Here is a 27,453-nt window from a genome sequence, read left to right as displayed (position 1 = left end):
TAGTGATGTCTGACTTATCAAAACATGAATTATCTCGTTATCTCCCATTTTAGAGTATCAGGAGTGTATTTCTTCTGTTTCCTTCATAGTAACTCACCCAGTGCTGGGCACAAATCAGTAGCTTATTATGCATGTACAGATTGATTGATATATAAATTCTTTTCTAGCCTTAACCAAGTGAAGCAATCGTCCCCCTGTGGCATGGCCTTGAATGATGATTCAGAAACGAGTCCGTACTTTAAACACTTCAGTGTGTCTGAACTATGAAATTTCCTCATTTGGTAAGATAAAATTTATTTACATAACTATATTATAACCCTAAACTCTAATTAGTAGCGGGAAAATGAGATGACAACAGTAAACATGGAAATCTGGTAAACAACCCTGCTTCACATATCAATTTAGGCTCCTGGCAATAGCGAATGGGAAGTCAAAAACTTTTTTGGCGCTTACCCTGTCTTATATTTGTAATAGTTGTGCATACATGAAAATATGCATTTGTAAAAGCACTTCTTGTAGCTTTAATTTAGATTTGCAGATGATACTATATGTGGTGTGGATCTAAGAAGAGATAAATATTCCAGTCTGAAAAGATAATCCACCAAAGCAGAAATCCATTAAAATCTTTAAATTATTCCATCTAAATTTCTTTTTTTAGTATATTACCTTGGAAAATTTTATGTCAACATAAAATACCACGCTTCTATCATTTTCATAGGTTAAATGTAGCAAATAAAATTCTTCCTCCATAAAGTAAATCTTGAGTATGTTGGATTCAAATATATGCCAATGGCCTTTCTTGCCTAACATTATTTTCTATAGTATTTTTCATCATTTCTGATTCCCCCAAACACACCTAATTATTCTTCCATTCTGACCACTTCAGGCTTTCTTACCATTTTTGCCTCATCTCTTTTTTTTACAGCTGGCTGTTTTCTTGTATTACATATTTGTTCTACTCTCAAAATTGAATTGCCATCTCATAGAGCTAGGTCTTTACTCCCCGGAATTCTATAGAGCAAGAGAAGAACACTGGTGATATAAGTAGCAAAAACAAAGCATTTACTTTCCCTGGAATATAATAAGAAGAATGCCACAGACCCTATATAATAACAAAATTTCATTTCTATCTCTTTTTCCAAAAACAGGAATATAAATATTTAGTGCCAAAAAAGCTATATTTGTTGAGATGTCTTGCATATTGTATTTCCTAAAGGGAATGGAGTTACAATCACACTTGAAAATGTACTAGTTGTTAAAACAAAATTAAATTTGGACAGACCCATTGTTTAATAAATTATGCTGTGGCTAGGAACGCCCAGTAAACTGATTTGCTAAGCAATATGTTACACAAAATCTCCAACCTACATACCTTGTCCTTCAACTCTGCATCTTAAATATATAATAGTAAATGCTCATGATCTTTGAGTCATTCTCCAAAAATATTATTGGGTTACGACTAAGTCATTGAACTTGATTTGTATCTACGTTAGTTAATTAACCTTAACATTTTACAGAACAGTCAAGCTAATGTTGGACTTTGGAAGACCAAACAACATTTTGTAATAAGTATTACCATTAAACTAGCATCATTAAAAAACGGCCATTAGCAGCACTTCAAATTTGTGGATATCACCTACCAAACCACAAATCAAATTAGCATGTTCTTCATTCTTTATTAGCTGTTGACATTAGACAGAATTCCCTGTTAAAAGTCAAGATTAGCTGGCATGGGTTTAGTATTTGTCATTGATCGAGTTTATACAAAAGCACGTGCTAAATGTTAATTATATCTATTAATGGGTCTTTGCATTGTAATTGTAAAATGTCTTGTCGAGAATACATTTTATTTAAGACTACAAGCACCACTCATCACTTATCAGTATCTTTGTCAGATACATATTTTGATCTTAAGCAAGGTCAAATTGAAATAATTCAACTCATTTATATAAACATGTGAATGAATAGGTACAGATATGCTTGTATCAATTTAAATGACTTCTACAAAAATAAGGTCAAAGATTAGGAATCTACCTTGATCTTGATACCAAAGAATCAATAAAGTTGACTGCCTTTTGATCTCCATCCTTGATCACATTGGATCCAAGGCAGAAATGGTTACCTTGGTTAATGGCTTCTTAAAATAGGTAAGTTTGTTTTTTGTTTTGTTTTTGTTTTTGTTTTTGTTTTTAAGGCAAGGAAGATTTTATTTAAGACTACTGCAAAAGAAAAGAGAGATTAAACTCAATTCTATAGAAACAAAAGGTTGGAGAATTTTCAGTGCTGAGTGAAATCACAAAAAAGTATTAAAGGACAGGAAGGGAATATAATCCAGGCTTTTCCAAGAATCTCTTTATGGTGTTCTGGAAAGAATCATAAATTCTGACTTCATGCACAGCATTAAACAAAGACAAAGATTTTTTAAGTGGTAAATAAAGTTCAGTGGAATCAACAGTCCTACCTATACATCGCAGGTTTCTAAGAAAGTCACCTCTCAAGATTAACTGCATAATTGGATGAGTTATCAATACATTCTTTAAGAGAAACTGGGTTGAGTCCATATCGTTCACCTTCACTGCCTGATGATAAGCTCTGTGGCTTGGATCTGATAGTGTGGATCTGGCATTAGGAACAACACCTGCGTGGCTCAGTCGGTTAAGTGTCTGACTCCTGATATTGTTTCAGGTCATGACCTTGTAGTCATGTGACCAAGCCTTGCATCTGGCTCATGCTGAGCATGGAGACTGCTTAGGATTCTCTCTTACCCTCTGCCCCTTCCCTGATTGTTCATTCGTTCCCTCTCTCTCTCTCAAAATAAATAAATAAAATTAAAAAAAAAAAAAAAAAGAAACAACTTCCAGAGGAAAAAATGATCCACTTAAAAAAAAAAAGAAGGGATCATTGGTAATATTATGTTTTTCTAGAAACACTTGTTGAAATCCTTGGTGCCTAGCTGAAGGCTAAGCCCCAGTCACCTAAACAAATTTATTTGAGCAAGAGATATATTAAAAGCATCTACAAAGCTTGTCAGTAATAACTCCATAATGTCAGGATGAAGACTCTTTAAAATTAAAATTCTAGAAAAAAGAAAAAAAATTGAGGACCATAATTTTATTCTACTGATAAATAAAATGTTTGCCATTTCTAAAATTTCGTATTTCAACTTAGTGACTAAAATATAGTAAGAGTTTTATTAAACTAGGAACGAGTGATTGATCTAGAATACTCCAAAGAATACATACACAGAGGTAGTATGCCAATAATTCTACCCGTTCTTACCAATTTTCACAAGATATCTAAATTTCTAAAGCTGGAATTTGGCAATATTCCTTCCTTAGCAAGAATTAAATCAATTTAATAGCATAGGGCAAATGTTTTAAATGGAGCTTGGCAGAATAAGCTATTCCATCAAATCAATGTCAGTTGTTTTTTGTTTATTTGTTTGTTTGTTTTCCCTTCTTCTTCCTCTTCTACACTGTGCCCAAAAGAAGGTTTATGGTTTGGTAAAAGTCCTGAACGGCAGAATAGAGAAGGAAAGACCGCCTCTCAAATAAAGAAGTACAGATCCATTATTAACAAAGTCAAGACATTTCCAGGAGAAAACATCCTAAGTAAAATGAATAAACAAAACAAAACAAAACAAAACACCCATTTGGTCATATTTAAGGGCTACCTTGTGAGTTCACTTAATAATATTCAATATTACTTAAGTGACATGTAATATACTTTTATATAGATCACAAGTGCTATCTAATACAAGAGGGTTCAATAACTGAAATGACTAAAAAATATAATGAGAAAAAATTCCTACCAAAGGAATAAAGTTTATGAGCTAATGTGGGCAGGATCACATTCAATGCAAGGCCTCTGGGAAAATCCTTCCTTAAGTATGCAAGGTATTCATTTGCTTCTATATTACTATCTTTCAGTAAAATACATGTCCCAACAAAACACATCCCAATAAGGGGAGTATTAGCAATATGAGAACCAACATAAAATAAATATTCATCCGAAGTTACCCCCACACACACACGCATCTGAAGATGGATATCATAATCTCTGCTTTGCTTGATTCCATCATGATACCACACTCGGTAACTGTCCATCTTTATAATATAACATCAAAGAGATGTAAAGACATCGGAAGCCATCTTCAGGAATATCTGTTCCCTCTGCCCATCTTCCCCTGCCCCCTCACCCTCACTCTACACTTTTAGCAGGAGAATGTAGTTTTGGAGAGAACATACTTGGCATTTGACATATCACATAACATTTACACAAGAGTTAACCATTTTTAGAACAAACTGTATTACATATTTTTTCCTGGAAATTCAACCAACATAATCATTCATTTTAATACCCTTTGTTGTCCTGGAGATATTACAGTTTCCTCCCTTTCCTCCTTTCTTCCTTCCTTCCTTCCTTCCTTCCTTCCTTCCTTCCTTCCTTCCAGTTTGGACATTGCTCATTGACTCAAACTTTCTGCTTTGCATTTGGTGAGTGCAATGCCCCCTCCTAGGTAAGGAAGGAGAAATAGCTCTAAATAGCAGCTGTCAATGGAAGAATCATCACACAACCAGGCACTCGGTGTGACAACATTGGCAAGTGTCACTGTAAAGTGTCAATAGGAAGAGTAAATTGTTCCCAATCCTTTTCCCTAACCTGTTCCTTGTCAAAGAGGATGCTTGAACAGAACCTTATTCTCTCTCCGTCACTATTATCAGTAGGGTAAAAGGGTTCACGTAATCATGGAAAGTACAATCAGACTAGAACTAAATAAGAGCTATATGACTTTTCCCACGTTGGCATAAAACTAAAAAAAGCAGAATTGGTCATGAAGTCATAATTAAGCATTAGCATGGAAACAGAAACATTATCTTATATTGTCACAAAAACACAGTATCAGATACAAGCAGCAAAAAAATGTTCCAGTCAAGCCCTGGTAGCCAGGAAATTCTTTTCAAAGGTGTTTCCTTTTTGGGCTTTCCCAATTTGTACTCAGTAAAGAAGTTAGGGGCCTAACGTGAGGGTTTAAATATTCACTTTCAACAAATAAGTAAGTAAATAAATATCTTCTTTTTTTTTGTATGTATATCATGTGATTGAAAACAGAATGCACATTTTCAACCCATCGTAAGTAGTTTGATAAACTGTGTCACAAAACTCATTCTATCATAACCTCTATAATGTACTTAAAGTATGCAAAAATACAAAAAAAATAAAACCAAATCAAGATCTCTATATAGACCATATTGATAAGTGGCACGTGAGGGAGCACTAGTATTTTTTAAGGGGCCTTTACAGTAAATATTCCATTCCTTGTATGCCTTTTCATTAAAAAAAAAAAATGCATACGCTCTCCCATTCACAAATGCACTCAACCCCACACAGGTGTATAAAAAAAAAGAACTTACACAATTTCGTCGTTCTGGAACTCAAGCTCTCCGCAAGTGTCCTCAAAGTCCTCCCCACCACCTCTGGCAGTCCCTTCGATGGTTTTATAGGGAACGATAACATTTCCTCGAGCTCCAGATGTTCTCAATACCTTCACCTCCATAATGCCAATGCTCTCGCTCACATGAGTCACAGGTTCCTCAAAAGTAAAGATGCCAGCGTGGTCATCATCGAAGATAGTCACAGTGGCAGTGGAGGGAGAGCCAAGGCAAGCGAGTGTAGAAACATGATTGGCTTCCAGGATGCCATCTTCTGAGGCTTCGGAAGATACTTTAACATTGCTCAGATGCACAAGGAAATTTTCATCCTCCTCAAAGATATCGTCATCAATGATGCCAACTCTGATTTCCTTCTGGGTCTCACCAGGCTTAAAGACCACAGTTCCTTCGGTAAATTCATAATCAGACCCAGCATTGGCTGTGCCATCTTCTGTTCTGAAGTCAACAAACACAGTGTTGGTCAAATCACCACCTCTGCGGAGAATGGTCAGGGCTACAGTACCACAGTTCTCCAGACACTGGTATGTCCCTTGTTCAAAGAAGATCTTACTAACAGGGTCATTTTCAGCCACTTCAGTGTTGACCTCATGCATGCTGACTGCCTTCCTTGCCTGGTCAGCTGCATGCCTCTTTAAAATGTTGCCAGCTCCAGTCATCAGGCGAGTAGCTTGGATGCGGTAAAATGCTCGACTTTTTTGCTGCTGACTTAGGACTTGGTAGTTAGCTAATTCTATTAATTGCTCTATTTCTTTCTCCGGATGTTTCTGCTTGAGCTCCTTCAGAATCCTAGCCATTTCTCGCCTGGCCTCTTCATCATCTTGGTCCCTCTCGTCAACCTCCAGAACCAGGGCACCATCTAAGAAATTGTCAACGTGGGAATTGACCACTTTCCCATCCATTTCAATTTCAGTCTTGGAAGATGGCCTGTCTCCTTCATGTTCAATAATCATTCCCCTCTGCTTGCCAGCCCGATACCTCTTGTAGACATACTTGTAAAACAGAAGCCTCCTATCTGCTACCCAAGCGAACACAACACAGATGGGAAAGAAGAAGAAAGTAAGCAAACCTTCCCACACCTCCACGACCCCAGGAGAGATGACAGACAAAATAATGTAAAGCCAAGTATAGGCAAAGATGCTCCAGGCTGCTGTCACAAAGAACACACGCAAATGCTTAATCTTCCTCGTCTCTCCATCTGGGACCACGTAAACACAAAGCGCGATAATGATGAACATATTGAATGCAGCACTTCCCACGATGGTGCTGGGACCTAGGTCTCCCGCAGTGAAGTTATGGCCACACACTTCAATTACCGAAAGGAGAATCTCTGGAGCAGAAGATCCCAGGGCCATCAAGGTCAGGTTCGAAACAGTCTCATTCCAGATCCTCACAGTGGTCTTGGTGGTCTCTCCATTGGGTTTCTTTATGGTTATTTCTTTTTCTTGAGACGTGATGACTTCTATAGAGGACATGAACCGGTCGGCAATGATAGAGACTCCGAGAAACATGTAGACCATGGCCACGAAATACACGGTAGCTCTAGCAATTTTGTCTCCAAAGGAAGGGTCTTGGGGCTCCCAAATAGGTAAAATCACCCCCTTCTTACAGTAATATGAGCCGGTACACTCGCCAGTTTCATTGCCTTCTCCTTCCATTTCTGTGTCAGCACTTATAAGGTCCACATGGGAAAATAAGAGAGCCACGAAGGCTAACAGATGAAATCCCACTGAAAATGTAGGTGAGAGTCTTAATCGCAGCATGTTGTACAATGGTAGACTTCCAACTGTCCCAACCTACCAGTAAAAATAAGATGGAGGGAGGGTAGGGGAAAAAAAAAATCACACCATCAGAGCCAGATCCAAAGCATGACTAATTAATTACTTTTATTACTTTTACCAATGATTTGTTTATTTTTGGCTACCATAACATCTATGGTGAATCATTATTCTAAGTATCCATCATTGATTAAGCAACCCTTTGTAAAACTCACAACTCAATCTCTCTGCTTTTCTACATGAAGCCTCCATTCCCGGAGCAATGTATACAATTGACTTCCTGGAAGTGAAAAGTTGAATTATAGGTTTGCCTTGTTGAATACATAGTTAGGCATACTAGCAGCCAATAAGGGGCAGGGGCGGGGGAAGACTTCTGAAGCACTGAATAATTTTCTCCTTGTTGCTAATGCAGGTTTTCTTTTAAATTTTGGTTACTATAATCACCTTCCAGAAATGGTTTCATTGCCAAAATCACCTTATTAAGACTGCTGTTTTAATGTTCAGACTCTAAAAACTTTACCAACACAAGGCCTCTCAATGATCTTAAATTCTGGAGCACACCTTACACTGCATTTTATGAAATCATGTCCTATGGCTCCAAGCTTACTTGGAAACACAGGGGTATCTTCAAGGTTTCCCACAAAGTCAATGGTATTTGTACTTGAGAGGAAAAATATTCGGCTGTAATGCAGTATTTCTGCACGTTAAGTATAGTTTTTAAAAACATATTTTGAGGAGAGTACATTTCCTCCTAATTTTCAGCAAGCCCAGTTCCCCGGATACGTTAGCAGTTGGGCATCTGGTTCTTGAAGCACAGCTCTTCGAATCTGGGTACAGATCTCGCTTTAGAATCTACAGGCTGTCCACAGCAGGAAAGGGAGATAACCAGGTCCGGGTCTAGTCGTGTGTTAAGGCTCTTGTCTGACAGGCTGTGAAATCAGCTTTCCCTAGCCATAAAATGTTCCTTCTCGGTGTTGATGTCATACTTTTCCATGGTCATTCGAAAACATATATTGGTTCTGCACAGGGTTCAAGTGACCAAAAAATCCAGGAGCAATAATTCCATCTAAATTAGCTCATGTGGCAGAACAACAGTGACCACAAAGTATATACATGATGAAGGGCTGTAAGTAATTAGGGATCTAGCAGCAGAGTCACTGAGCCACATAAAGCTTGGTAAACAAAGCAAAGTTGTGGACTGGAAAACCATGGCACTAACCTCACCCACCAGCTCAGGCAAAACTCCACTTGGACCATACATCACCTCTGCCTCTAAGGCTTGGTTAGGTGCTGACATAGAGGAAGGTCTGGTCCAAGTCAGGGTAACTCTGGTCTGGAAGGCCAGTTATGACATCAGATACAGTGTTGGTAAGAAGAGGTCCTGAGTCAGAACATCACCTTGTGGCCTGATAAAAACTTAAAAGTGGAGGTAGACTGGAGCTTTTCAGAGCCTGGGGCAGTCTAAGAGCCTCCCACACATTCATCTACATTCTCTGGCCCATGTTTGCTACTGATGGCATATAGTGGAAATTCACCATGGCCCAGGAGAAACCCCCTGGCCCGGCACATTCTGGCAGACCCTCAGAGAGCCCACCGTTGCCAAAAAGCCCCTTTTATCTCATCGCTATTGGGAGATAAGCTTTGACATTTTCCCCACACTAAAGACACAGCAGAGGGTCGTGGTAGCAGAATTACATTCTACATAAAAGGCCGAAAAAAGAGAAAAAAGCATATTTTTAAAATATGCAAGATTCATGGTCCGTGATTCTACTTGTTCGGTCATTATAGGGCTTGGGTAGGTTGTGGGATCGCCACTTAAAACAGGGAGACATTGAAGCAACCTGCAAGAGTAGTGGGAGACCTAGTTTAAATTCCCTTATGCAGCCATTTATTCCACAAATATTTATGAGTGCCACCTACTACATGCTTTAGAATGACCTGCGGGGCTCTCTCCTAGGTCCTAAGAATTCATCAATGAATTAAAAGCAAAAAAAATACAAAGTCTCTGTCCTTGAAGACCTTATGTTCTATCAGGGAGGAAACAAATAAATAAATGTCAGATGCGAAAAAGTGCTGGAGAGGTGGGGGCAGAAAACAATATAAGTAGGAGAGGGAGTCCATGTGTGTGAGAGCATGTGTGAGTGTATATGTGAGTGTGTGTACATAGCATACATGATTTTATATTGGATCGTTAAGAAAGGCATCCCTGATGAGATAACATTGGAGCTAAGTCCTGAAGGAACTAAGGGACCCAGCCCTGTGGATATCTACAGGAGGAGAATTCCAAGTAAGTGCCAAGACCCTGTTGGGACTTTTCTTTGCGTAATCTAGGAGCCATAGAGGAACCAGTGTGACAAGAGGGCATGAGCAAGGGGAACAGGGCTCAGAAGCTGGGGACATAGTGGGAATGGAATGGATCAGGAAAGGAATGGAGTCCACCTTAAAGCACCGGCTTTGATCGTGAAAGAGATGGAAATCATGGGGAGGTTCTGATCAGAAGCGTGAGATCAGCTGATTTTCCTATTACAAAGATCTTTCTGCTTGTTCCCTGAAGAATACAGTTATAGGGACAAGCAAGAAACAAGGAGACCAGGTTTTGCCTTTTATTTAAAAATCTGGGGTCACTTGAGTGGCTCAGTTGGTTAAGCTCCTGACCCTTGGTTTTGGCTCAGGTCATGATCTCACAGTTCATGAGTTCCAGCCCCACATCTGGATCTGCACTGACAGATAGATAGATAGATAGATAGATAAATAAAACTTAAAAAAAACACCCTGAATTATAAATGATCCCAATGCCTGGCAGGTATAAAAAAGGATACAATAAAGATTTCTAGTTTAAAACCTTTGGAAAATTTACAACTTAAAACGTCTTGGGAACCTGTGAAGATCAGAAAGGTTAAGTATTTGCTCACAGAGTGTAGTATGGAATGGAGAGAGGAAACCCAGAACGGAGATTCCAACCTGTGCCTGTCTCCAGGACTGATATAATTCACCATTTGCTTCAAATCCCTGCCAAATCTCATCATTCCATTTTCACATTTCAGCCAAAATGAGCTTTCTAAAGTACAGCTCTGACTCTCTCACTCCCCTTAAAACTCTTCTTTGGTTGCCTATTGCCCTGAAAACAAAACCCAATCCCCTCAACAAGCTGTTCAGACCTTTTAGGATCTAGCCTCTGAGTTCTAGAATATGGAAATTCTTTCCATCCCCTGACCATGACCATGCGTTCTTACCTCCAGCTCTTCGAAGACTGTGTGTTCTGTGCCCCCAACTATTTTCTTTCTTAGAAGTAAATGTCAAAACAGCACAACAGCAAATCATGGCCAATTGCCTGAGAGATTAACAGGAGGTTCTATTTACAAACACTACAACAGACTCTATGCTAAATTCTTTATATGTATTCTTATATCTAATACAATAACCAGCATTGCTATTTTGTACAACTCCTAGTGTTGCCATTTACATTACAGTCCATGAGAATAGCACTGCCTGGAGTTATGTAATGCTCAGTGCCCTTACAATCACCCTATGCAGTAGATATTATTAGCCTACTTCAGAGACGGGCTTCACTGAGGCACAGACAGGTTAAGTACTTGGTGGAAGTCATAAAGATAGTAAACTCCCAAATGAAGATTCAAACCCTGGTCTGTCTCTGAGACTGGTATCATTAACTGTTCCATAACAGCATCCCTGATAGTGCATGAAGTAATCTTAGAGAGCTATTGGATTTGGACTTGGACTGGCCCATTGGAAAACCTCTTGGCTTCCATGAAGAGTTAGGAGGGCCTCAGTAGCAAAGCCCCATGGAAGGTTTCCAACAGCCTCACTTTGATCTTGTGGATTAGGGACTCAAACAGACAAACATTGAGAGCTGTGGTGTAATGTACAGGCTGGCATGTTCCTAGACACAATTGCCCTAAACTTGCTTGTTTTTTACCAATTACCTGGCCACCTCTTCCGGCACACACTCTCAGGGCAATCCCTTAGGTCAGCCAAAAAAAAAAAAGTCCTGCCCAACCCACATCTCACAGCATATTCTTAGCCAAAAGGGTACAGATGTCTAAGGACGGATGCATCAGTAAAAATTCCTATCAGAGAAAAAGGAAGGGGGTTTCTGAGGTTAACTTCAAAACATCACAATTATATTCAAAAGGTGGTAGTATTGTAATCTGTGAAATCAGTGGACACAAAACCCTGATACAGATTTTTGGCAATGGAGCGACTGGAAAGAACTCTCTGGACCTCAGTTTCTTTCTTTACTAAATTAATTACCAAATCCAAATGCTTTGGAGGATGTGGGGCAGATGTTATCTAAATAGGAGTTCCTTCTTCATTCTTTTGTTTCAGGGTATTTCCTCTGTCATCAGATTCAAGTAGAACTACCTGACCCTTCCCACTGTCTCCTTAAAAACCTATTTCCATAAAAAATTAAGCAGGGAATAGAGGCTGTTGATATGTCATTCTGTTGCCCAGCTTTCTTATATTCTGCCCTGGTCTACTGAACTCTGTAACAAAGGGGAGGCTATTTTTCACAGTGGTTTCAAATCAACTCTTACATCAAAGGCTGATTCTTGCTTAGGAATATCCATTACATCATCTAAATGAGCCTTCGGCACAAAGTCAAGAATACCCAGATCGTCTTCTGCTCACTATTTATTTTAAAGGAAAACTAACAATGCCACATCTACAGATGTGAATGGCAGTGATGAAGGTTAGTGAAAAGGCCCAGACACCAGTGTTGAAGGTGGCGAGGTCATAGGAATGGAACATGCACCTGTAAGACAGATGTTTACCAAGACAGATTTCCTTGGTAAAGAGTGGGGAAGAGCCCCCCACTGCAGGGGCCTGAGGAATAATCAGTGTAAGGGTTTCCCCGTGGGGGTCTGTAGCCAGGTTTGACTACCAGAGAGGACCCGACTCAGAGAGAAGAAACACCTTTGGCACCCCCACCAGTCCAGTGCACAGGGCAGCCTAATCTCATTCTATTGACTGGCAGCTTGGGTTATTCAAAGGAACTCCTTGACTCCCTCATCAGGACCTAGAATTCCTTTCTATGTAATTCGTGCTGACTGAATGCATCAAAGCTAAGCAATTAATCTGTTTCTAAGGCAACATTAAAGCAACCATACGTTTTTACCCACTATTGAGACAAGCACTTGCAAACACTTTAGACAAAGGGATGATGCCAGAGGATGATCTTCCTTATCTAACTAGCCATCTAGGGTGCAAATTACTGTTCTGGCACCCAACCTCAGGCTAACAGACCGTGACCACATGTTAGGAAGGATCTCTGTTTCCACAACGACTCTCCGCTATTATCTTTTTTTTTTTTTTTTCTCAAAGAGAATTTCCTCTTTGTTGTTTAATACTTTGGGACAGGTCCTCCAGAGTACAGGCAGTGAGAGGTCATAAAAAGGGCTCCCGCCCTCTGGCTGAACGTACTAGACTACAGTCAGGATCCTGTCCCATGTCAGAAAACACCCAGCTCACTCATCAAAGGAAGCAACTGGGGTAGTGGTCAGGCAATGTGGCCAAAAAAATAAAGATGAATTTAGGATTTAAAATAATGAAGAAGTTATTGGAAAGTCATGAGATGTACTCCCTACTTTGTTTTCCTATGTAGGACTTATTACCCTTTACGTGCTAATATAATTTATTTAAGGGTTCTTTTTGTTGCCTATCTCTCTCTGATAGATGTAAACTTTGTTACAGGTGAAGATGTTTGTCTCTTTTGTTCATCAACGGAGCCCCAGTTCCTGGAGCAGAATCTGGCACATGAAAGATACACAGCACCTGCTTATTGAGTGAATACAATAATTCTCAGAAAGTCATGTGCTGATTTCACCAAATCTCTGAAGGTGAATCAGAACCTGAGAGCTGGGACTAGGCATCTGATTTTAAAACTGTGCCCTGTGCGAAGTAGATGCCCCTAAACTGAGTAGAGGCCGGTATCACACTGAAAAGCCAATGTCAGCATTAGGTGGAGGAGAGGAAAGGGGATTCAGGTTCACGGACAGAGAACCTCACCCTGGAAAAACTGACCTCCAGCATAAAAAGAGGAACTGGGGCTTTGACAGTTTCCCCAGGTCCTGGAGGTGGGTCCTCCTGCGTGAGCTCTGGCTTGCTGATTTCTTTTGGAATGCCAAGTTCATCCTGATATTTTGAATATCCCCAACAAAGCCTATCTTCTCCTTGCAGTAAAATAAACAGACATCTGGTCAAACACCAACCAAAAATGACCTCCATCAGGGAGGTCCCATAAAAGGGAAAGCACATCAGCACATCAAGAGTATACATTTAAATATAGTCACTCTGCATACTGGCGTGGAAATAGGAATAAGAGAAAGAAAGCTGGACAACAGAGTCTTTCAATAAAAAAGGGAAGCTGCTCGGCTAATCTTGGACCAGGACTGTCCTCAGATTCATTCTGCCAGTGCCAAGGGCAGAGGAAGGCCCCCCGTGAGGGTATTTATGACAATAATGACTGCAACCATTGACTGAGCACTTGCTTTGTTCCAGAGGCTTTACTGACTGCTTTGGATTCACTGTCCCCGAGGTTTCTGACAACATCGCAAGGAGATACTATCCTTCTAATTTTACCAATGAGAAAAATAAATGGTTCATAAAAGTAAGCCGGTTGAAGTCATACAAACCTAAGTACAACTACTAGGAGTTTAATCCAGGCACTTTGCATTAATTACACCATCATGCTTTCCAAAATGGCAGCCTCTTTTTGTTTCCACTTCCTGTGTGAACGATTCTGTTATTTGGTAAAAAAGAGCCCCCTGCTTAGGTGTTTCGTGCAAAATACCTTTCCATGCCACCCTCCTTTCCCCCTAAATAAATGTCTATCGTTTATACTATCTTATCAAGAGCTTTCATGGCCCTCTCTCCTGTCTCATGCCTCCTCACCCCCTGAGTAAGCATTTTATAAGCACTCCTATTCATCACATAGTGAGGGAAAGATGATCCATTTGGGGGATCATCAGCTAAAATCTGAGGTCTGAAATCACTCCAAAATCATGCAATAATCTCAAGGATTTTCCCTTTGGTCCGGAGAAAAGAAAATAGAGAAAGAAATCCTAGCAGGGAGCATGCAAAACTAAAATAAAACATGGGTGGGGTAGGGAAAACGATACCAAATTTTAGCATGACATGTTAATACTTTGCTCTAGGAACAATAAGTCAATATTTTTTCAAGAATTTCAATGCAGCTCACAATTTTGCTATCTTGGGGTCATGACTTCTTTTTTTTTTTAATTTTTAAACAAGTAAGTAATCCAACAAAACAGGAAAACACATTCATTCATGGTTTTGTCTGCCAAACTTCTCTTAGCCACTCACATACGCCAGATACTGTATTAAAAAGGATGAATTAGAGGGGTGCCTGGGTAGCTCAGTCAGTTGAGCATCAGACTCTTTCAGCTCAGGTCATGATCCCAGGGTCATAGGATCAAGCCCTGCATGGGGCTCCATGTTGAGCGTGGAGCCTGCTTAGGATTCTCTCTCTCTCTTACCTCTCTGTCTCTCTCTCTCTACTCCTCCCCAGCTCATGCACTCTCTCATAAAATAAAATAAAATAAAATAAAATAAAATAAAATAAAATAAAACAACACAAAACAAAATAAGATGAATAAGATAATATCCCCCAAGAAACTCATATTCTGGTGGGATGTTATAAAAGCCAAAGTGTAGGTCCCCCTTCTGGAACAGAACTCTTTTGTTACTAGAGAATCACAGAAAAGGAGAGACTTTCCAGGCATTCAGACCGTGAGATCATGGATACACCTTGACACACTCAAAGTGGATCTCCTCATTACCAAGTTAATGCACTTGAGCTCTTGGGTTAATACAACCAGGGTTCTAGAAACCTCAGACTTCCCAGCCTACATCTCTACAACCCAGGGTTTTTAAGCATAGTGAACTCCTCGAGGCAGGGCCTCGGAACACCTCATCTGTGCTCTGTGACTCTTTCAGGGGCCTCGTTATGGACAATAATAACTATTTCAGGTAATAATTTGTTCGGCATCCACCCTGAAGAGAAAGAGAAGCCCTTCTTTGAGGTCTGACCTTACATACTGGGAACCAAAAATGAGGTCATATGCATGCGTTTATATCTAGGTCACCAAAAAAGATTTCCTACCTAAAAATATTTTCCACACGAGCTTGTTGACATTTCATCTTAAGAAATTTGGGTTTTCTGAGTGAAGTACAGCCCTCGGTATATTTCTGGCTCTAGACAGTGGACCAGTCATTTATTCATCAAGCACTTATTGAGTGGTGTCTATGTGCAAAGCACGAAACCAAACACTACAGGGATTACAAAAATGATTGCACCTGCACCTGATGAACTCACCGTCTTCAAGCAACTCAAATAGTTAGTTACTCAAATTACCACGAATACTAGGAAGGATATGGAATACTCCATAAAAGGAGAGGATCGAGGGGTACCTGGAAGGCTCAGTCGGTTAAGCATCCGGCTTCGGCTCAGGCAGGTCATGATCTCACAGGTCATGGGTTCAAGCCCCGTGTCGGGCTCTGTGCTGACAGCTCAGAGCCTGGAGCCTGCTTCAGATTCTGTGCCTCCCTCTCTCTCTCTGCCCCTCCCTTGCTCTTGCTCTGTCTCTCTCTGTCTCTCAAAAACGAATAAATTTAAAAAAATTTTTTTTAATTTTTTTTTTGACGTTTATTTATTTTTTGAGACAGAGAGAGACAGAGCATGAACAGGGGAGGGTCAGAGAGAGAGGGAGACACAGAACCTGAAACAGGCTCCAGGCTCTGAGCTGTCAGCACAGAGCCCGAAGCGGGGCTTGAACTCACGGACCATGAGATCATGACCTGAGCCGAAGTCGGACGTTTAACTGACTGAGCCACCCAGGCGCGCCCCCAAAAAATTTTTTTAAAGGACAGGATTGGAAGGATGACAAAAGCATCCGATGTACAGTACCTCTGAAGAGAAAACCCAAATTCGAACTTTAATAAGCACCCCAGCTGATTTGATATGGGCAGTCTTGGCAACACCCCTCAGCGGCATTGGATTAAAGGGAAGAACTGGGTAGAGAGTAGAACTGGCATGGGGTATCTTCAGCAAACACAGACTGCAGAGCAGAGCACTTAGACAAAGTACTGGACAGAGACTAGTACTGAAAAACTAGAATTAGTGTTTCTTGCAAGAGCAGCAAGGTGTTGATGTGAAATAATACATCAGAAGGGCTTTTCTTCCCACAGATTGGCACTCCAGATGGCATCAAAATATGAAGCCCCTTGGTGAGTTGGAGGGTGGGGGGTCGGGAGGTAGGAGAGAAGACAGTGGAAGAGAATGGACGCTAACAGGAGATCACGGGGGCTCCCAAAAGAGATTAAAGCATTGGGAGTCATTTATGCCTACTTCATAATTTTGCCAAGGGTTAGTTCTGCCCTGTTGAAATAGAAACAGCTAAGGACTGCTGGGACATTACATCAACACATGACAAAGACCCAGGATAAATGGAAGAGTTTGGAGACTTTCTATCCAGGTTCCATGCACAATTCCTGAATAGAGGAGACAATATGCAGAAACATAAATCCCAAACCTGAAGCTTTAGATGCTGAGGAAGGCTGTGCTCTTTAAATTATAGGGTCTTTGTGGGGCTTTTCACCAGCCCCTCTGTTCACTTCAACTCAAGGCTAAATCTTTGTAGTCGCTTTGTGCATTCTAGTTGGCTCTTGGGACTGGGAATATTTAATACAGAATCCTATTTCAAGCTATGTGATAGGAACACCCGGAATGCCTTTTTTTAAAAAAAATCTTTTTTAACAAGGAAAATGCTGGTTATGTGAGCAGAGGCTGGTGAATTTCATCAGCTTTTTCCCTGAGTCATTAAGCTTCATCTTCAAGTAGATTGCTTTTCAGAAGACGGAACCCTATCAACTTGAAGTTTGTAAGTCTTTTAAATTTTTCTGCATAGTGTCAAATCACAGTCCTTGAAAGAATAAGATGTTCTTGAGAAACGCAGTAGTAGGAAGGGAAAAGAAATATTCTTTTAAAAAACTCAAGTTGATAGATGCTCGTGTAATGGTGACCCTTCGTCAATATTCTATGCTACCGTTTTCTAAAGTTTCTGACAATATACCTAATGTCATGGCTCTAAAACTAGATGCACATGTATATACAACAAATAGATTTTTTTAAATGGAAGCAGGGTAGAAAGGAACTAGCCAAATTCTAATATTTAGAGGAATAAATTGAGTAGTTTATGGGAAAACATGAAATTTTTACACAAATCCCTGAGCACAGTTTATGAAACATACAATTTCTCCACTAGATAAAGCATCTAGTGAATATGCCCTTTAAACCAATCCCATATACCTATATTTGAAGAAGTGTTTAAATATTGGCTGAAGTGTTATGGTTTTAATGTTATGTAACCATGCCAAGACGATTATGTTATGGTCTTTTTGTGATAGGCCAGGATTGGAGAGGAGCCAGTGGAAAAGAGTTGAGAAAAAAAGTCAGTGGAGGAAGAAATGCCAATCATTTAATCATTTAATTAGCAAGTGAAGATAGTAACTTACGCCTTTTAAGCAAGGATTATTTTCATCAATATCAACGACTTATGAGAGAACGTTCACTCACTCATTCAACAAACTCTGAATGTCTATTACCTGTCTGGAATGGGAGAGGCACAGGGGCTAAAATCATGAGGTAAACAGATACACTCTCTCTCCTCCTGGAATATATTATGTAGCTGGGAAGACAGACGACAGATGTTATTTTAAATTAGTTCAAAAAGAAACAATTGTTAACTCTGATAAATGTTGTAAAGGCAACACGCAGTCCTGCAAGGGTAAGTCATAGAGAATCAGACCTGCTAGGGAAGGCTTTGCTGAAGAAATAACATGTGAGCTGAAAATTAAGATAGTCAGCAGGAACCCAGGCAAAAGATTGTTGGAGTACAAGGTCTTGGGTTAAACTTTTTGCAGTTCACCTTCTCTGGAATGGGGTTGGTTACCGACAGACCTAATTTCTTAGATATGCTAGGGGATGCTTTCACATTTAGAAAATACTGAAAGTGGCTTCTGCAATTTTTTTGAGACTTGCCCCTCTGAGGTCACAATCATGTAATCACAATTAATTTCTTTCCATCGCTCTGCTAGGGACAATGGGGTAGACGGAAGGGTCATCAGTCTGGGGGCCAATGACTGCTGATCTCAAGGATCAGTCCTGTGGCCTTGGACAAGTCATTTTCTCCTTCTCGGCCTGGTCTGTAAAACTGGGGAATTTTGCTAACAATATGAAGTTACAATATCCTAATCCCTCCCTTTGTTGTCCATGGTCAACATTCACAATACAGCACATGTCTATCTTCCCAGGATTTCTGTTCCTGGTAATCAACTGAGCTACTAAATAAAAATTACCCAAACGTGCACAGTTTTCCCTTCTCATGCTTTTCCACCAGCCCTCCATGATCCATCTTAAATGTACAATCTCCCTTCATAAAACTGCTTTTATTGCTAGGAAGTCCCCTGAAAGCCTAACTAATTTGCCTCTACTCCCTTTTCCCAACATGAAAACTCAGGCCATGGTAACTTAAAAGACCTTTCCAAAGCCACACATCTCAGACTTGCCAGAGTTAGGCTCTACCACGAGGTCTTGGATACTAGGCTCTAGGCCACCTCTCTTTGCGCAATCCCAACCCCAAATGCTAGGATTCTTCTGACTCACTAATATCGCCTTTGGGTCTCTCACAATCTAGCTGTATGTCAGGAGTTGCCAAACTATGGCCATCAGGTCGAATGTAGCCTGTCACCTAATTTTATAAGGCTCATTTTGTTAATTTTTTTTTACCTTCGTAAATAATTGGAACAATGAAAACATGTTTTTTGATGTGAAAATTATATGATGTTCAAATTTCAGTGTCACTAAATAATGTTTTGTGGCACACAGCATGACCATTCATTTGTGTATCGTCAACGGCTGCTTTCCTGCTACAACAGCAGTGTTGACTAATTGTGACAACCCTATGGTCCACAGAGCCAAAAATGTTTACTATGTGGCCCCTTGGAAAACAGTTTTGTGACCGCTGGTGTATGTCATTCTGTGTGTCCTTATCTTCCTCCTTCCCATGGCGACCTCCCATAATTACCCTGTTCATATAAAAGCATACAGGCAGGGACAGAGCCTCACCATTCATCTCAAGGAATAAGAACAAATTCTTATTGAGCGCTCACGTGCCAGAAACCAGTCCAAATGTTTCACAAGTATTAATGTATTATTCCTCACAGAAAAACCCACATGGCCTTTTACTATGATCATTCTCATTTAATAGATGAGGAAAATGAGGAAAAGGGAAGCAAACTGGCATGATGCTAACTATCCCTTTTGCTGAATACACATCAATATTATGACTATCATGATATGTCTCTTGACTTCAGAGAACTTTAGTCTGAGTATTCTAGGGCCCTTCATTTTATTAGTCAATACCCTCAGTCTAGAAGCAAAAGTCATAGTTCCCTTTCCACCTTGGGGAATCATTAATAGACATCCGGACACTCCTGAGGCCAGAAAACACAGATACATTTCTGGAGGCCTTCTATATTATCAGAGAAGAAAAGGAAGATGGGACTTTGTGGAAATGACCTCAGAGCCCTACTGAATTCAACTGTTTCCTACTTCACTCTGAAAAGTCATGTACTTTCCTATGGCCTTCATTTGCTTATTTGTTTCATTTGCTTATTTGATCTCTGCTGTTTCTTCCAGAGCTAGCTGTGGTTCAAAGCAGCAAGAGCACAGATAAGGAGCAGCTCTTCAAAGGGGCCACTGACAGGTGCATGGCCAGGAGAAGAGAGGCAGCAAGGAGTCTGGGGGAAAAAGAGCCAGCAACTCTGCCCAGTCCCAACTCACACATGTCAGCTCTAGGGAGCTCACATCCTCCAGCATTTGGCAGGTAGATTATTTTGGAAGAGCGACTTGGAACTTCTGAGAGACATTCGATATATGACTTAGCACCTCTCCAAACTCTATCCTTTTGCCCCTGCCCGATGCCACTCCCTCTGGGGACTCTGCCCCAGTCTACGCAGGAAGTTGAGGTCTGCGGGTAGGGTAAGCAGTCTGATTCTCTAAACTTGCTGTTAGGACTGGATGCTATACATCGAGCAGAGCAGAGCCACAGTGGGCCCTGGGCCTTATGTTTTAAGGAGAAGCAGAAGTGAGGAGGTGGACAAGTTCAAGAAGCTCAAGGGAGAAAGCACCAGAGCCATTCAGTGCCAAAGAAAGAAAGAAAAACCACCTGTAATGGCCCAGAAAGCCTGACCATCAAATTTCAGGGAGGAACAGATTGGCAGGTGGTCTGTCCCTTGTCTGACCTCTCGAACTGTTACAGCTTCTTTCCTTAAAGGTCATGCTGGAAATTCATCCTGAATTTGGGGTTTACTTGTAAAATACACGGATACAGTGGCCTATGCTATCATTGGTTCCAGATCCCCTGTTCCATGCCTGGTTCTGACTAGACACACAGCTGATTTCAAAAGCCTGGAAATGGCCCGAACATCGCCCCAGGGTTGTCCTTGCTATAAATTAGCGGGGACTGGTTTACAGGTTTCAAAAATAGCTAGGCTTGATTTATTTTAGAAGTCCTTTTCACTCTTTGAAAATGAACTAAAATGCCTCTTCTTCCATGAAGGCTTTTCCAATATTCTCTTCTTCCTTTCAACTCTATAGAATTTTGCTCATTAGACAATCATAGCAATAGTTCTCACTTGGCCCAGCATTTAGGTGCCCTAGACCTAAGAATAGAAAACATGGTACAAAGAGCAGGGCTCTTGAACAACGTCAAAAACTGGTACTGTCACCTACTAGCTCTTGGATAAGTTATTTAACTGAGCCAGGGTCTCATCTTTAAATTGGGAGAACGACGCTTTCTTGCAGGGCACTTAGGAGCATTACATGAGAAAACATACGCAGGGTGCTTAGATTGGCCTTGGGCATGCAGTGGGCACTCAGCAAATGTCAAATGACTCCTCTTCATTATCTGCATTCTCTGAAAAGCCCAGTGCAATGCCTTGCATACACTGAGTGCTCAATAAATATCATGGTTGGGTTGGAGTAAATTGCTGAATCACCCTCTTGTCTGTCTGACTTTTCATCTCACGTTCGATTCAATGAAGAAATTATTCATTATTCTGACTTCACATGTAATGACATCTACAAAGTGATTATTTTTTCTGTCTTTTTAAAAATTAAGATGAATTCTAATACTTGAATTTATTTTTCTGTCTATATTATATATGCATGAAACCATCTGTCTGAATTGGTATCGTATGTGCATTTTGTAGGTTATTGGTATGAGTATTTTAAAATGACACAGAGTAGAAACCATTTGAGATTTTAAGGATAACATTTCACACGGGGGGATACAATGTGCCCATTCTCAGAAGAATTTAAAAAGCTAAGTTTTCAAGAAAGGATCAAATTTTTGATATCTTTGCCTCTGTCTGGCTACTCTCTACTTCCTCTGAGGGCACTCAGGTCCCTCACACTTCCCCACCAGAAGGAGCCTCTGAGGGCACAAACTGGGCACCAACCCAATTTCAAACTACTTTCACTTCTGCTTCACCTTCCTGTGATCCAGGCCTTCAGGACTTGTCTGTCAGCTGATCTGATAAACCAATACAAGTTAACGAATACACAGACGTCAATGGTTTATGAGAATTAACGGTAGCTCTTTCCTGGGTGATGTCCTTGCGTTTTATTAGGGATCTACTAGATAGAATTACTTAATTCAAATGAAGGTCCCATAGCGAGAATTTCTGATCTTATGTTTACAGATGGATAAACGCTTCAAACCCAAAGATGTTTTGCCCCCCTCCAATCACTTTATAGGCGGCTGCCTACAATGTACTTGCCCTTGACCATAAACACATTTCCTTCACTTGAGCTGCCAGTCAGGACTTTTCTCCTTCCATATGTCCTCCCCCTCCTCCTGAAATGGGCTACAAAGTTTCAGGTAAAGAGAAAATGTGATTCTCTTGAACCTTTGTCTATCTCGTTACATACTACACTCTCCTGGAGGGGCGGAGCAAAGGATGATCATAGATGTGGAAATAAAACACTTAGAGTTCAATAAGAGTTGTCAGCCAGGAGAGCCCACACAAAACACTTGAGGCAGCAAGGGCTGCAAGCAACCATCTTCCAAGTTGAGTCAACACACTGGAAAAAGGCACCCAGTCTCCTCATTCGTATTCTGAACCGCTCTCGATGAAAACATGCCAGTGAGAGTAGCTCACCCTAGAAGTCTCCAGTTCAGAAAATGGATTGTTTGATGTACAAACCTTACTGAGAGCCTAATTATTGATTAGTTTAAGCATGCAAAATATGTGTTCTATAAAATATATTTTGTGGGGTGTGTGTGTGTGTGTGTGTGTGTGTGTGTGTGTGTGTGTAAGAGCCTGGGAAGGGAGGGAGGCAGGGAAAGAGAGAGATGGAGAGACACAGACACAGACACACAGGGAAAGAGGTATCTTTTGGAAGAGAAGGAAAGAAAACGGAAAATAATCTCACTGTATTTAATGAGGCCCCACCGGACTAGCTCTGAGTCCAAATCAAAATCTCAAAAGCTGACTGTGAAAGCTCACATTTCCGGAATCTACTCCATCCCAATGGGTCAGAAAGCATCTGACATGTACTTTCACTAAATCTCAAGTATGTCTCCAGGGGGTAGATTTCCCTTTGTTCAGAGAGAAAACTGGAAATGCCTAGTTCAGCAGCCCACTGTCTTGGTCAGCCACAAATATTACTGAGATTAGAACCCAAGTGATAGGCAGCTAACGGGGCCTTGAGGGATGGTAGTTGCGATTCTGAAATCTGGGGAAAGTCAGGGAGAATATTTGCCACAAGAGGGAGCAGGAGAATTTGATCAGATGGGAGACTATTTGGTAGAGGTTATGATGAGGGGTCTAACTATAAGGTATGGACAATACTGGGAGATGTTCTGGCAAGAGACATCTATCCCTTACAAGAAAAAAGGGTGGGAGGTGGGGGGGTCGAAAGGAGCAGGAAGAAGAGAGATTGCCACGTTTTGATTCCTAAATTCTCTGCAAATGTAAAGCAACAACTTAACAATTTTTGGTTAAAAGCAACATTCATTCACACTGCAAAAAATATAAAGCATGCAAGATATGTACTGTACCATCCTCTTTTACTCATGTGTTTCTTTTTCCAGATTTAATTTCTAATTCAACTGGGATCTTGTTTGTTTCCATGCTGGTGGGGCAGACAGCTTGCTTCTTAACCTCCAAGCTGTGCTCCCTCTACCTGAAGGCATCATGCAGAAAGGGCTCCTCTCACTGAATTGCAACATGAAAATCATATGGCAAAGTCCTAAAATGCACTTACTTTGGGAGAAACACATCCATGACCTAAATGGATGCTTTAACTTGCTTTAAAGCAGGAATGCAACTTCATTGGGTCTGCAGAGCTTTTATCCTCATTTATGTTTTTCAAAGAAACAGATTAAATACTGAGAGGGAAGAAGCCATGCGTTTACTTTGCAAGATAAATAAAAGTCTATTTTTGTCTGATAAAAAACATGTTAAATATAGCTTGCTAACAAAATACTGAAGCTCTCTTGGAATTTTTTTTTTTCTGAAACATCATAAGCTTGAAAGAACAATTAATGTGATTCCTGCAACTAGTCCTGACTATACTTCATCTTCCTTTTGTAATTTTATTTGGAGTTCAAACACTGCTATTGCTGTATCACCTCTCTTCCCCTTTATGGTCAACAAAATGGTTATCTAGCCCCTACTCTTAATCCAAAATGATCTAGCAGAAACCATTAAATAGTAATGATAGATAGAAAGATAGATGTATAGACAAGTAAGTAAGTAGACGGATAGACGTAGAGACCGACAGACAGATAGATATAAAGCACAGCCTTCATATTCTTTTGATTCATTACTCTCCTCTTCCAGCCCTGTTAAGCTTTCAAGACGGAGTAAATGAAGTCTGATTGTCGTGGATACTTACATCCTTTGCAACCCCTGCACAGCTCAACAGTCAATGATGGTCTACCTCTGTCCAGTTCTTTATCCCCTCCCCCAGTAATTAACATCCCATATTTCGTACAAGACAACAGCTATTTGGGGGGGGGGGGCAGGGAAGCAGGACTCATTTTTTTTAGTAGGCGGGAGAAATCTTAGCAAAATAGCACTTAGAATCAAATGGAATTCTTCAAGCAGGTGGAATTTGTAAAATGAAAACCACTCAAGAAAACACATCTTGCTTCTTGATGAAATAAGTGGGTCTTCCCCCACCTTCTCACTCACAAGGCCCCGAAGATGGAACTGGCTCTCCCTTCCTTCCTCCTTTCACACCAGCCTCAGCTCCCAATTAAGCAAGTTTAGCAAACCCATACCAGCGAAATCCAAGTAACACAGGATTTGAAAGAGGAACCTAAAGGCAATCACCCTTATTCTGGTTTCGTTTTCTGATCTGAAATGAATGAAACATCTAGACACATTTTCCTCCCTCCTTTCTGGACTTGCTGCAGGAGTAGCTCTGAGAGAGAAAGAGAAAACAGGCGTGTGTGTGTGTGCGCACGCGTGTGTGTGTGTGTGTGTGTGTGTGCGCGCGCGCGCGCGCGTGTGTGTGTGTGTGTGTGTGTGTGTGTGTTTTGTGGGGCGTGGGTGGGAGGTATACTTGCAGAATCCCCTCTTGGTTGCTCCCCATTTCCCTTAGGAAATCTTCACACAGATGCTGGATTGTGGGTGTTCAATTGCTCATATTTGGAGATACTCAAGCGATGCCTTTAACCAGATCTGATCAGAATCTCCACCTACTCCGCAGCTCCTCCATGATCTGGATGCCAGTACTGTCTTTACCACATCTGTCATTTTTTAAAAAGCTTCTTCCACTACACCTCCTACTGATATCCTTTTTTCTCTTTTTAGTCTTTACACCTCCAGCAGGACAAAGTTTGTATTGTTATAGTCACAACCACTAGTGGCTGACTAGCAGGAGAGATAAAGAGCGCCAGCCAGGGAGCCAGGCTAAGGGGGGGAGGGGGGGTGGCTAAACATACCCAGTGCAAAGCATGACTTTCTTTCCAGTGACTGCGGACACCATGCACTATTATAGCTCTCTTCAAAAAAAAAAAAAATTCTTTGTTAAATTTGATCACTCTGCTTTCAACCCAACCACTGCCACTTTGTCTGGAGAGGGAAATACAAATTGCCAGCCCCAGTCATTCATCAAATAGTCAACAGAATCCTGGGGGGGCGGAGGGGGGGGCGGTGGATTTTTAAAATCAAGGACGCACACATACTGTATTTTTAAAAGCATCGCCGGGGCAGATTTGGTGTCTTTAGCCGACCGTCCACCCATAAGACCTCCCTCTTCTTCATTAAGGAGGAGCCAAGAAGGATATCCTCACATCTCAGCACACAGACCATTTCCCCAAGAGCCAGCAAAGCTCCAGAGGCAGATAATGCAGCTGCAAAGTTCCCTTCGAATCTCGAGGGGGAAAGATGCCTGTGCGCGCCCAATCCCCACCGCACACCGCTGCACGGTGTCCAGAGACCGGGACCCTTCAGCCCACTCCCCGCTGCAATCCCCCCTTGCCTGTTCCGTCTGCCCTGGCCACAACTCCCTCCTCTCCGCAGTCCGTGGCGAAGGAACACCTAGAGCTTGCCGGAAAAGAGACTCGCGAGTGTGGCCTTGGGGGAAGACCCCAGGGATTACCAGGAGGAGGGATGACCTCGGAGCAGAGCCCGGTGGGTGGGGACGCCTGGATGCCCAGCAGCGCAGCATTCCGGGCGGACTTAGCTCTTCGCGCCCTGAAGCCTCCGAGCCCCGCGCCGCGCAGGGTGCAGCATCCCTCCCTAGCAGCCCTTTCTTCCTCAGGCAGCCGGCGCTGGCAGGCAGGCACACTCACGCCCAGACGCACCAGCCCGAGCAATTTCGCTCCCGGAGAAGCGCGGACACCCCAGAAAACGTGGAGGGGCACACGCACGCGCGCGCACACACACACACACACACACACACACACACACACAAAATTTAGCAGCCGGTCCTGTGCCCAAGCGGAGCGAAGTGTAGCCTTAGGAGCACGAAATGGAAAAGAGTTGGCGGTAGCTGACCCCATCCCTTCGGCTGCCCATCCTAAGAGCCTACCTGGTTCGGGAGAGTGTGGCTCGATCCTTCCCCCGTTCCGCGGCGCTAGCAGGCAACGCGGCGCGCTCCCTCCTTTTAAATAGCTCCCGACCGGGAAGAGGTCGCTCCCATCTTCTGGGGGAAGCACAAAGCGGGCGGCGGCGGGCAGGCTCCCGTGCAGCGCCGGCGCGAGCGGGAGCGGCGGCTGCGGGCAGCCGGTGCGCGCGGGCGGGAGGCAGGCGCGGAGGCCGGGAGGCTGGGAGGGCCGGGGCCCGGGCGGCGCGCGCGCTCCCCCTCCCTCCCTCCCTCCCGCGCACACTCGCCCGCCCGCTGCCCGCAGCCTCGCACTCGCTCACACGCGCGCTCGGCCCCGCCGCGGCCCGCCGGGCCCCGGCGCCCTCGGGGACCGCCCGGGGGAAGAGCCGGCGGGTTGGTGCCGCCCCGGGCGGGCGGGGAGCCCTCCCGGCCTCCGCCGCCGCCAAGGTTTCTCGGTTTGGTCCCGGCCCTCGGCCCCGCAGTGCGTTCCGGCCGCGCGCTAGCGCTCTCTCGGGCACCCAGCCCATGGATTACACGCGCAGACGGGCGCTGCAACTTTTCTTTTCAACCTTCCTCGCCTCTCCCCGCAAGGCAGAACCCTAACCCCGACTTGCCTGCCCATTTCTCACCTCTGAAATTGTTACTCCAGATGTATCTCTCTTCCACCGCCTTCTATCCCTTGTGCTGAAGGAAGCTCTCGTTTAGCAAAGGGATGTGGGGTTGCATCAATGATTTTCTCTTACCCCCTCATTGTGTTTTTCCTACATGTAGACGTGCACAGCAGTACCGTGGCTAGAAGCTGCTGACACAAGCAGCTAAGGACATGGGGGTGAGGGGAGAGGTGGTCCCCAGCCAAGATCTCTGAAGGATTCTCCGTGTGGCTGTTTCTCTCAAAGATTGCAGCTCACCTGGGAATGAAGACCAAGAAGCTGTTTAACGTGAAAGCCGTGCAGCTTTTCAACTACAGAGAGGAGTAAGAGCTGAGCGGTAAGGTTGAGTTGAGAAAAATCTAATGCAGCAATCGACGAACCATTCATTGGCCTTTCCAAGAGAAGCATTA

The 27,453-nt window shown here is 42.3% G+C and overlaps 1 protein-coding gene across 15 annotated transcripts in view; it reads right to left on the bottom strand.

Moving 5' to 3' along the window:
• SLC8A1 (solute carrier family 8 member A1) overlaps positions 1-27,453 on the bottom strand; it is a 390,461-nt gene that overhangs the window by 308,999 nt on the left and 54,009 nt on the right. For 3 of the 15 annotated variants that reach the window (XM_027033621.2, XM_027033622.2, XM_015084466.3), the window contains exons 1-2: positions 25,947-26,253; positions 5,415-7,246 (exon numbers count right to left, since the gene is read on the bottom strand). In XM_027033621.2, coding sequence (XP_026889422.1) covers positions 5,415-7,246; positions 25,947-26,015 — 1,901 coding nt within the window. In that variant the 5' untranslated portion in view covers positions 26,016-26,253. Of the gene's footprint in view, positions 1-5,414; positions 7,247-10,461; positions 10,484-25,946; positions 26,258-26,378; positions 26,603-27,022; positions 27,302-27,453 lie in introns of those variants that run through there. The other 12 variants (XM_027033625.2, XM_015084467.3, XM_027033626.2 and 9 more) reach the window with 10 other exon arrangements.

This window comes from Acinonyx jubatus, chromosome A3, assembly GCF_027475565.1.
Source record: "Acinonyx jubatus isolate Ajub_Pintada_27869175 chromosome A3, VMU_Ajub_asm_v1.0, whole genome shotgun sequence".
Lineage (NCBI taxonomy): Eukaryota > Metazoa > Chordata > Mammalia > Carnivora > Felidae > Acinonyx > Acinonyx jubatus.
This window is presented reverse-complemented; position numbering and strand designations above follow the sequence as displayed.